We start from the raw sequence: 12,127 nt of genomic DNA on the forward strand, positions 1-12,127 counted from the left end.
CACATGGAATGGCCCCAGGGTCGCCTGGCTTTCGGCCTCTCGAGGTTGCTGTGCCCCCAGCCCGTCTCTTCAGCACCTCGGGCCTGCTCCCTGCAGTGCTGGTGCAGTGCCCAGGCCCTGGCTGGGGCGGTCCCGGGAGCTGTCTCACATCAGCACAGCTGGAATTTGTAAATTGGGCTGGGCACTTGGGTCTTGCCCTGCAACACCTGGAAATACTCCTTTGCCCTACTGTTTATACCGCCGTTGCTGCCTAGCAGACCACTTCAGGAGTAGTGGCGTGAAGCAACAGTGTTTATGTATTGTTATTACCATCTTGCGTGGTCTGGGAACTGAGCTCAGTTAGGCAGTTCTCCCTGGGGGTGTCTTGTGGGTGCAGGCGAGCCAGGCGGAGCATCACCAGGGCTTCCTGCCTCACCACGTGCATGTCTGCTGGCTGTTGGCTGTGATCTCGGCGGAGGCCCTTGATTGGAACGCCTACATGGACTCTCCATGTGGCCTGGGCTTCCTCAGGGCGTGGTGACTGGGTCCCCAGGGTGCAAGTCCCATAGAGAACCAATGGAAACCATGTCACCCTTTCTAACCCAGCCTCTGGAGTAACTCAGTTTCATTCCTGCTGCTTTCTCTTCCTTAGCCGTGAACTCCTGTGTTCAGCACACATTCAGGGAAGGATCATTTCATCTCACTTCCTGATGGGAAGGAGTGTCCAAGGCTTTGCAGTCACATTCTAAAACCACCACCCCACCTGCATGGTCCCAGAGAGCTGCCCGAGTCCCACACTCAGTCTGCTTTGTCCCTGTCCGGATTTGGTCTTTGGACACCGTGGCACCAGGGGAGGGAGGTGGAGAGAAGTTGCTCCAGATTCCTGAGTTTCTCCAGCCTCTGTCACCCCAGCATCCCCTGCAGTTTTTGAGGCTTTCTGCTGGGTACAGTTATGTCTGTGATAAGTAGCCCAGTTTTGTAGACAAAATAAACATGGCAGGGAGAGGGAGTGCAAGTAGAAGAGCCTGTGTTTTTCTACGGATCTTTCCTTTGGAATTTCAGCAAGGAGCCCAGGGTTTTTGAGCCTTCTTTAATTTGATTTCAATTGAGTTTTCTTGGGATAGCCGAGCAGAATCGCGTCTGGCAGGCACAGCGTGCTTCGGGCCGAATCCAGCCCGAGGTGCAGTGCAGCTGTGCGGACGCGAGGCGGGCCCCGCAGAGCACTTGCTCCAGGTGCTCCGCGCTGGGAGCAGGCCAGGTCAGGACAGCCAGTGGCCACCTCTGCCCCTGCCTCCTGAACTGCAGCTGTGGTGACCATGGGGCCCAGACATGCCTCCAATTTAACTTAATTCTAGACTCCGGTATGTTTTTTTTTAATGGAGTGCTTGGGTAATATTATTATTCTGTGTGTCTTGATAAGAAGGTTTCACTGGCCTGGCTGGTGTGGTTCAGTGGTTGGACGTCAACCCATGCACCAAGAGGTCACCAGTTCAATTCCCAGTCCGGGCACATGCCCAGGTTGTGGGCCAAATCCCTAGTAGGGGGCATGCAGGAGGCCAATCGATGTTCTCTCTCATCGATGTTTCCATCTCTCTCTCCCTCGTCCTTCCTCTCTCTCTCAAATCAATAAAGAAAAGAAGAAGGTTTCACAGATAAAGTGAGATTTCCATAAGCTTTTGAAGAAGTTAGTAAAAGAGGTTGGAATGGGAAATTTTCTCAAAAGGAATTATATTAAAAATAGTGTTTAGCCCTGGCCAGTTTGGCTCAGTGGTTAGAGCGTTGACCTGCGGTCCAGAGAGACCCAGGTTTGGTTCCCACTAAGGGCACATACCTCCGTTGCAGTTTGTCCCCGGCCCTGGTTGGGTCGTGCGGGTGGCAACCACTTGATGTGTCCCTTTCATATCGATGTTTCTCTCTCTCTCTCTCTCTTCCTCCCTCCCACTCTATCTGAACAAAATATCAAAAAATGTCCTCGGGTGAGGATAAAAAAAAAATAGTGTTTAGTCCTGGCCGGTTTGGCTCAGCGGTTGAAGTGTTGGCCCCTGGACCAGAGAGACATGGGTTTGGTTCCCACTAAGGGCATGCACCTTGGTTGCAGTTTGTCCCCAGCCCCGGTTGGGGTTGTGTGGGTGGCAGCCAGTCTATGTGTCTCTCTCACATCAGTGTTTCTCTCTTCCTCCCTTTCTCCCTCCTACTCTATCTGAAGATAAATTTAAAAAAAAAATGTCCTAAGGTGAGAATTTAAAAAAAAAAAAGGGGGCCCTGGCTGGTTTGGCTCAGCAGTTAGAGCGTCAACCTGCGGTCCAGAGAGACCCGAGTTCGGTTCCCGCTCAGGGCATGTACCTCGGTTGCAGTTTGTCCCCGGCCCTGGTTGGGTTGTGTGGGTGTCAACCACTCGATGTGTCCCTTTCACGTCGATGTTTCTCTTTCTCTCTCTCTTCCTCTCTCTCCCTCCCACTCTGTCCGAACAAAAAATGAAAAAATGTCCTCAGGTGTGGATAAAAAAAAACAAAAACGTGCTTTGACTGAAAACTTAGGTTGGTAGTATAGCATATTGGATTACTATTTTCACCTAGTCATCTAAAAAAGATATAGAAACAGTATCTTTTAGCATTTCTGGCATTAATTGAGTTGGCTCCTTCAGAAAATGAGCAACAGCTGGTTTTTCTAGAGTTCAGAGCCCTAAATAGTATTTTTTAAAATAATGACTTATATTTATGGTTGTGAGTTATAACTTTATTCATCAGTGTTTGTGGATTAGCAAAATAATACAGAGTTTATTTCTATCTGAATATGAAGAAGAAAGAGTATCTCCTAATGTGAAGACAGAATGGTTGAATTTAGATTTGTACATGAGGTTAGAAAGACAGTTCCATATTTTATTTTATTTTTAAAAATATGTTTTTATGTTTTTATTGATTTTAGAGAGAGAGGAAGTGGGGGAGAGAAAGAATCATCGATCGGTTATCTTCCTTACGCACCCCTGCTGGGGATCAAACCTGCAACCTGGGTATGTGCCCTGACCAGGAATCGAACTGGCAACCTTCTGGAGCATGGGATGATGCTCAGCCAGCTGAGCCACACTGGCCAGGGCAACAGCGCCATATATATAAAAGGGAGCGTGACTGTTGCTCGCCGGAATAACAGGGACCTTTGTGGCACCTGCCTGGGTTCCTTCGGTGTGTGCAGCTCTTGTTCAGAACTTGGGGTGCAGTTCTTCAACTTCTTGAAACGTGAACAATCGCGATAAACATCACTGGCTGGACTAAGCCAGTTTCATTAAAATAGCATGGAATAAGACATCTCCTTCAGTGTGAGCTCCTGCATGGCAAGGCATCTTGGCTTAGATTCCCTTGTCTCATAAAATGTTTGATGGGATAAAAGAGTCGAAGTTCTGTTTACTGCTCGAAAGTAAAGTTGGTGTTTGGGGTTGTGACTTAAACAGCTACAGTACAGCTCAGGCCCTGGTTGTTAGCAGCAAGGTGTCTGCAAGGGGGTGGCGGTGGGTAGCAGGCTGTTTCGTAAATGGTGTATTTGAAATGGTCGCCCTGGCCAGTTTGGCTCAGCGGTTAAAGCGTTGGCCTGCGGTTCAGAAATGGTCATAAATGTGTCAGCCCAGCCGCCTTCTCTCCTCCCTGCAGGCCGCTGGCAGTTAGCGCTCTTCCAGCGGGTGAGACGGTCACCAGTCCCAGGGTTCCCAAGGCAACCCTGCCACAGATGGCCTCTTGCATGTAGTTCATTGTGCAGTGAGTTTCTGAGGGAACGAGTCCCTTTCTGTGTCCCCTTCACAGAGGGTCTACTTTGATGACATTCATGTTTGGGAGGTCATTTGACCCAGCTGTGATTCATTATCTGCCACTTGAAACCTGCTGAGAAAGTTCACAGAGATACTCTAAACTTATGACCACAAAATGGGATTATCAGTATGCTGTAGAATTTTCATTGTTGTAAGGTCTAGTTTATATAATTTTGAATTTTATACATATGAAAAAGCTTTTATAATATTCGGGGTGGGGAGAAGGTAGTGACTCCTTTTCCCTAATCATATTTAAGGAGAAACTTGAAAAATGACCCCAGGGGTGTTTTCCAGAAGTTCAAGTACTGAATGTAAGTTTGTGCAAGGTGACTTTCTTTTTTTTTGTTCCTTACCGGAGGATATTTTTCCATTTATTATTAGATAGAGTGGGAGGGAGAGAGAAAGAGAGACAGAGAGAAACATCAATGTCATAGAGACACATCGACTGGCTGCCTCCCGCACAACACTACCGGGGCCAAGGACGAACCGCAACCGAGGTACGTGCCCTTGACCAGCATCGGACTGCGACTCACTGGTCTGCAGGCCGACACTCTAACCACTGAGCCAGATCAGCCAGGGCTGTGCGAGGTGACTTCCAAAGTGATCTTTCATTGCTGAGACTTGATGAGTGCTAAGTAATGATGGTAATAATAATAGTTCATTATAATGTGGTATTTGGGGTTTTAAGAGTTAAAATATTTTACTCTGCACATCAGTAAAAACAAAAGTTTTTGAAATACAGGTGGGGTGTGGGTGACCCTCGTCGCTGTCTAGGATACAGATTAGAGGATGGAGAATTAGGACTGTGGCTCTTGCATGCATAGCATGTGTCAGAGATGCTTCGGGTGTATTTCAGAGTTTGCAGACCGCTGTTCTAGGACATAACCCTTCTGCCATTTCTTCAGGTTATGGAAATACATTTAGAATATATTTGACCCCTTTCCACGAAAGGAAATAATAATAGTTACTGTTTATCGATCACCTGTCGTGGGCTAGCATTGTGCTAGGCACTTTGTATTTGTTCATTTAACCCTTTGAGATGATTATCATTTTCCCCATTTTATAGGTTAGGAAATGAAATCAAAGTTAAATATCTTGCCTCAGTTTACCCAGCAAGAAAGTGATGAAGTAGGACTTTGAGCCCGGGTCTTTATCATTTTAAAAATCTCTCTGTGCACACATGAAATGTGTTCTAAAACGAGGACTTTACACAGTACGCGGAGCCTAGATTGGGACAGTCGTGAGTTAACTTGGGTTTCTTCCGTCCAGAACGTAGTGTTCTAGGGAAGGGAGAGCTGGGTGGGGCAAAGGCGTGTATTCCAACTGTGCCCAGGGTGGCTTGGCCAGCGAGTGCTGCCCATGGGGCTCCAAGGAGGAACACTGGGACACTCCAAGGCTGCCTGCTCTAAGTGGGTGTCATGCTCTAGCAGACTGGCAGAACGAGCCCTGGCCAGTGTGACTCGCTGGTTGGAGTATTGTCCTGTACACTGAAAGGTTGTGGGTTTGATTCCTGGGCAGGGCGTGTGTGGGAGGCAACCTGTTGCTGTTTCTCTCGCACATCAGTGTTTCTCTCTCTCTCTCTCTCCACCTCTCCCTTCCTCTCTAAATTCAATAAAAACATATCCTTGGGTGAGGATTAAAATAAATAACTGGCAGAATGAGCACCTGGAATCTTCTAGATTCTTGTTTTCTCCAGCAGCAGCCAAGCAGCTCTGACCCTTACTTAAAATGAAGAACTGCCCTGCAGGTATAAATTGTCCCCCAAACAACCTCACAGGCGAAGTCAGAGAAGAAGACATGGGTTTGGTTCAGCCATTTTGTGAGCTGATTATGGGACGAAACGTTGAGTTTGTTTCTTGCACATAAAGAAAGGAACTGAAAGAAATTGTGTGGGGTTCAGTCCAGGAAATAGGCTTTGTTAGGACACCAGAGAGGATTCGCTGAACTACCAGAGACAGGAAATAAAAATCAGTGATTGCAAAGCACTTTCTAACTAAATGTGGCATGAAACAGAAGCAAAGTGTTTTCATAGTGTCAAGTTCATTGTTATAGCAAAATATGATAGTAGGCATGGTACTCCCTTGAGAGGAATATACTTATTTTTTGTTTTGCAGGGTTTTTTAATTGTTTTTTTTTTCATGTAAATATAAATGTCTTCCTAGAAACGTTGCAGCAGCTCCACCAGCAGCTGGTAGAAGCTGAGCGGAGGGCGATGACGTACCTGAAACGGTACAACAAGACCCAGGTGGACTACCACACGCTCATCGGCGTCACGGCGGAGCTGGTGGACTCCCTGGAGGCCACGGTCAGTGGCAAGATGGTAAGGAAAACCCCAGCGGTCCACGTCTTTTCGAGATGAAGCTGTGTAATGGGCATGGACTGCGTTGACACACGGTTCCTGGCCCCCCCAGCCACGCCCTGCCCTCTGTTTCCCAAAGCCAACATGCACACATGCTGCTTGCAGTTTTTGTTTTTTAAATATGTTTTTATTTATTCATTTATTTTTTTAGAGAAAGAGATAGGCATATCGATGTGAGAGATACATCAATTGGCTGTCTCCTGCACGCCCCCTACTGGGGGTCAAGCCCCAAACCTGAGCATGTGCCCTGACTGGAATCAAACCGGGACCTCTCAGTCCACTGAGCCACACTGGCTGGGCTGCTTAAAGTATTTTATACATTTTCTTTTTTTTATCCTCACCCGAGGACATTTTTCCATTTTTTGTACAGATAGAGTGGGAGGGAGAGAGAGGAAGGGAGAGAGAGAGAAACATCGATGTGAAGGGACACATCGAGTGGCTGCCACCCGCACGACCAACCAGGGCCGGGGACAAACTGCAACCGAAGTACATGCCCTTAGCGGGAACCGAACCCGGGTCTCTGCGGACCGCAGGCCGACGCTCTAACCGCTGAGCCAAACTGGCCAGGGCTATTTTATACATTTTCCCTGACACATGATCTCTCGTGTCTTTTTTTTCTACCTGATTCTGAGTGTTAGCAAAGAATAAATTGGCAACAGAAAAAAGTTATGTAGTTATTAAAACATAACTGCCACCCTCCTGGTGCGCCTCTCACAGCCAGACGTGGCGTGCTGCCCAGACACGGGCGTGCTCACTACTGCGGCGGGTCCGGCGGGGGCCCGAAGACCAGCAGGCGGCGGGTGAGGGGCCGCAGGTCCAAGGCAGGGAGAGATGCGGGGCCAGGGCAGGGCAGCCCCACCCACACAGTGCCTGAGTCTCACTTCTTGGTACTCAGGATTAACATGTTCTCACGTGTTAGTTCGGAACATTTCTGTGTGTGCATGTGTGTGTGTGTGTGTGTGCGCGCGTGCGCAAGCATGTGGGTGCACCCACAAACCCACATGCATGCAGCGTGCGTGTACTGACCTGGGGTCCTGTGACCCATTACCTCTCTGGAACTTGCCGTTTCACTTTTGATATGTCTTGGAGATCTTCCCCACCTACCGCATTCTTTGTAATGCTTGTGCATTATTCCATTGTAAGGCGAACAGTAATTCGTCAGCTCTGATGAATGAGCATTTGGGTTTTTTGTTTATTGAACAAAAACTGTTGTTGCGAACAGTCTTGTATCTACTGTGTACTTTTTCTTTAACCCTCACCCGAGGATATTTTTCTATTTATCTTCAGATAGAGTGGGAGGGAGGGAGAGAGAAACATGGCTGTGAGAGGGACACATCGACTGGTTGCCTCCTGCATGACCCTGACCAGGGCTGGGGATGAACCACAACTGAGGTACATGCCCTTGACCAGAATCCGACCCATGACTCAATTGGGCTGCAGGCCGACGCTCAACCACTGAGCCAAACCGGCCAGGGCTCTACTATATACTTTTGAATAAGGGTCCTCAGAGTGGACTCGCTGGGTCAGAGGTTGTGGGCACTGACAGATTCACCAGATCATCTCTCCTAAGATTTCAGCAATGGCTGCCTACCTGCAGCAGTGTAGCCAGGTGTCTGTCCCTCCACACCCTTGCTAACACAGACATGATTATACCTTGAAACCTTTGCCAGTTTGGTAAGCAAAACTTAGTATGTATTCTGAATGTTTCCATTTACATTTCCTGAGTTATGTAGGAGGCTGGGTATATTTTCATGTGTTTGTTGCCATTTATATTTTGTTTTTCAGCCAGTCCTTTATTCATGTGTGCTTTCCTCATTCACCTGTTCTAAGCTAGAAAATGACAAAGTCAAGCTCACTTGTTTGAGAGGTGGTTCCAGGAGTCCAGGGAGGAAGCAGTGTCGGGGCAAAGGGTTGACCCAGGGTCTCAAAGCCATAGCAGACCAACTGAAAAGTGTCCTGCGCTTTTGACATTTAGAAGGCCGTTGGGGTGCTTTAACTCCCAAGAGCTCCTGCGTTAAAGCCAACGTGCTCCTGGGCCCTTGCAGCGGGAGAGACGCTGTGGGGCGCCTCCGCGGTCCGGCACGTCTCGTCCTCCCACCCGCCACACTCGTGTCCCTTTGCAGATCACTCCCGAGTACCTGCAGAGCGTCTGCGTCCGCCTCTTCAGCAACCAGATGCGGCAGAGCCTGGCGCACAGCGTGGACTTCACGAGGCCCGGGACGGTGAGGCGCTGCCCCTCCCTGGTCGCCCCCCCCATAACATAACTGAAAAACTGAAAGAACAGGAGAAAATGACATCAAAAATCTGCACCTCAGCTGACTTTGGAGGTCTGTAAATTCCCAGAGGGAAAAGAAAGCTGTTTCAAACGAGTGAGCAGTTGGAAGAGGGCCTCCTGGGGGCAGGGGCGGGTTCTCTGCCCACCGTGGCTGCTTGTGGGTGCCAAGTGCTGGTACCGGTGAGCAAATCCATAGGAAATGAAGGAAACTTGATTTTCTTTTTTAAATAGTGGGAGTTATATTGGTTAGGGCAGGGGCTGCCTTTTTTTTCTTTTTTAACTTTTTACTTGGAATAGTTGCAAACTCAGAAAAGTTGCAAAAACAGCACAAAGGACACTTTGTATACCCTTCACCCAGATTCAGCCGGCTGGCAGCTTTATCCTTTCATCTGTTTACTTCCTCTCTACCCCCACACAATCTGTTTTCTGAACCATTTAAGGACAAACTGCATGTACTATGGCCCTCTATTCCTAAATTCTTCCTGCAGAGGTAGTTCTTAACGGGATTATTGTCTTGTGTTACGTAGGTGATGTGTCCTCTCAGGCGAGCTCAAGTGGAGGCGTGTGCTGTTGAGCTGGGCTCCTACCCAGGAGAGGAAGTGCCCCAGGGGCTCAGGGCTTGTCCAAAGTTCAGGAACCCACGTCCCCGGAGCTCACCCCAGTCTGCAGCCTGGTGCAGAGGCCGAGCGTGGGCAGCCAGGAGCGTTAGATTAGGAAGGAAGTGCCAGGGACCCGGAGGCACCCCACGGCTCAGAGCACGACTTCTAGTGAAGGGTTTGCACATTAATAGTAGGGTCTTCGTAAAAATATCAGGGCCTCTTGTAGTGTTAAAAAATAATTTATGCCCTACCTCATTCTCAAAGAGAAAACACAAATATGAAAAATGAAAAAATAGAAAATAAAAGTAAAGAAATTGTGGTTGAACTCATAGGAACAGAAAGTAGATTAATGGTTTCCAGAGGCTGATGGGGTGGAGAAAATGGGGAAATGTTCGTCAAAGCGTAAGAACTGATTTTAAGATGAGTAAGTTCTGGGGATCTGAAGTACGGCATGGTAACTATAGTCCACAGTGTTGTATTGTGTACGTGAACATTTCTGAGAGCTGATCTTAAATCTTGTCACCACAAGAAGTAAAAGGTGACTGGGAGATGATGGATGTGTGCACTGACCTTGCAGTGTAACCATTTCACAATGTGTCCATGTATTAGGTAACTGTGCACCCCTGAAATTTACACAGTGTCATATGTCAGTGTCTCATAACACTGGGGACAAAAGAAATTGTGGTTAAAGGAAACTAAGGGTAGGAATAATAGAAGTAGGCCATAAGGCTAGTACAAAAATACATGTCATAAGTCACTGGCACCTGGAGAGACAGGCAGAGATTTGGTTCTGAGCTTTCCAGCAGCTGGTGCAGAAAGGGACATGTGAGCAGTTTCATGATTGACTTCCAAAGGAAGAGAAAAAGTTCTGGAATACTTATTACGTGACAGATGCTGCCTTTAAGCATCTGTGCTGCACGTGCAACCTAGAAAGCACAGCAGTGAAGCGAATGCCCGCCCAAGATGGGCCATTTCAGTGTCACGAGGTTCTTCATGTGCCCTGGACACCGTGAACTTGTTCCAAGGAGGTGTGTTACTATTACGATTTAAAAACAAGTTTTAGACAAGACGAGAGGTCAAACAACTGCTTCATGAGGTTATTCCGGTGCCAAGACCTGAGGGTAGTTGCTCTCGTGGGTCCCACAGAAAGGACGTGGTAACATGGCAGAGGGCAGACGCCCGTGACATGTCGAGGTGCACGCAGAAGTAGCATTGGTTGTGTGGGCTGCGCCTCGCGTGGACGCATGGTATTCGAAGCTGCAGGGTCTGTCCTTCGTGGTGTGGCCACGGGGATTTCAGCGTGTACAAAGCTTAGAGAATCAGCCATTTTAAAAAATGTCAGCAAGACACACAGAGACTTCTGGGTTTCAGAAAAGGAACCTCCTCGTGCGCCCTCCAGGGCGAGGGGCTTCAAGCCACACCCCCGAGGCCTGGCCGAGTGACTTCTGCATACGTGTGCGCAGTCGGTCACGGAGCAGAGGGTTCACCGAAAGTGCTGGTGGTTCGGCAGGAATGAGCCAGCAGAGGCGAAGAGGACCGCTCCTTCCCTGCCGTCCGTGTATTTATTAATTCCAGGTTGTGTTACAAAATCCCACCCTCTCTTGCATGTACAGGAATGTCTGTATTTCTGTTTCCTGGTTTATTTTAAACGGCTGTCATGTTAATGAGCAGTTTAAAGGGAGAGGGGTCCGGCATAGCTGACATTTTATCCTGTTAGCAGCTGACGTTGTCCAGAGCGGGTCGCGCCGCCTTCCCTGTCACGGAGCCAGGAAGGTAGATCTCAGCTCAGGAACAGGGAGAGGAAGAGCTCTGTTTACCTGGGCACGTAACCGTTTTCTCTTTACTGAGCCATTAATTTAGGAACAGGCAATAAAAGCTGCAAATAATCTTTTGTTCCCAGTATACTTCTCTACCAGATGATAAAAGGTGGATATGAGTCATGGTGAAAGTATAAAAGTATATTGTAGTTGACTAGGCGTGGTGAAAGTCGATGGGTGTATGGGATCAGATTTATAGTGTACGAAGAGGAACTTGGGATACAGTTGAGATGGGGTGTCTAGTGACTAAACTGATAGGATGTAGGATTCGGAAGGAGAATCCTATTTCTTAGGGAATAAATTCTACTCTCCATCCAAACAGGTTAATCAGTGTCGAGATCAATCGTTGGGTACAGAGCAGCTTCGTTGCCAGCGTGGGCTCTGTCAGCATGTCCTTGGGCGCTCTGGTGACCGTGAGTGTCCACTTTGAGCGCTGGAAGTGGGCTTGGCTGAGGCCCATCGGGAAACTACTGTATCTATAAAGTTTAGTACATTTTACACTGATTTCTACATCTGGCTGTTAAAAATCTGGCTTTCTACAACTTCCTTCACTGTTGAGAATTCAAAAGGGCTCAAGACAGCACCCTGCTTCCCCACTGAGTTCTGATCGGTTGAAAAATAGGACAAAAGAATAAGGGGGAAAGTAGCTGAAAACATCCTTGTTAATACTTACAAAGCTTGCCCTGGCCAGTTTGGCTCAGCGGTTGGAGCGTCGGCCTGCAGTACAGAGAGACCCAGGTTCGGTTCCCGCTAAGGGCACGTACCTCGGTTGCAGTTTGTCCCCGGCTCTGGTTGGTCGTGCGGGTGGCAGCCACTCGATGTGTCCCTTCACGTCGATGTTTCTCTCTCTCTCTCTTCCTCTCTGTCTCCCTCCCGCTCTATCTGAACAAAAAATGGAAAAATGTCCTCGGGTAAGGATAAAAAAAAAAATATATATATATATATATATATATAAAATAAATAAATAAATAAATAGATACTTACAAAGCTTATATTGGAGAATATGGGTTTTATTGTAGGCAGGTGGTTTTCCTTTTTTTCTTTAATTAAAAATGACGTTTTATTCAAGGGTCTTAGGATTTGCAAATTGAAAACACAACTAGAGAATACCCATAGTGTTCGAAAGGAGAAAGAAAAGTCGAGAGTTTTAATAGTAAAACACACATTTGAGAAAAGTCAGCCCTGCCTTCTGAGCCCACGCTCGGCTCAGGACGGTGATCTTCCAGATGGCCAGCGCTCTGGGTAACGGACGCCGGGTGGTCTGAATAGGAGACATTCTTTCTAAGCATGACAAGTGGTTAT

General features: G+C 47.8%; 1 protein-coding gene across 4 annotated transcripts in view; it reads left to right on the top strand.

The window, feature by feature from the left end:
- ARMC9 (armadillo repeat containing 9) overlaps nt 1-12,127 on the top strand; it is a 125,598-nt gene that overhangs the window by 22,705 nt on the left and 90,766 nt on the right. For 2 of the 4 annotated variants that reach the window (XM_036254646.1, XM_036254649.1), the window contains exons 8-9: nt 5,938-6,095; nt 8,258-8,356. In XM_036254646.1, coding sequence (XP_036110539.1) covers nt 5,938-6,095; nt 8,258-8,356 — 257 coding nt within the window. The remainder of the gene's footprint in view (nt 1-5,937; nt 6,096-8,257; nt 8,357-12,127) is intronic. The other 2 variants (XM_036254650.1, XM_036254647.1) reach the window with 1 other exon arrangement.

This window comes from Molossus molossus, unplaced genomic scaffold (assembly GCF_014108415.1).
Source record: "Molossus molossus isolate mMolMol1 unplaced genomic scaffold, mMolMol1.p scaffold_m16_p_11, whole genome shotgun sequence".
In the NCBI taxonomy this organism is placed as follows: domain Eukaryota; kingdom Metazoa; phylum Chordata; class Mammalia; order Chiroptera; family Molossidae; genus Molossus; species Molossus molossus.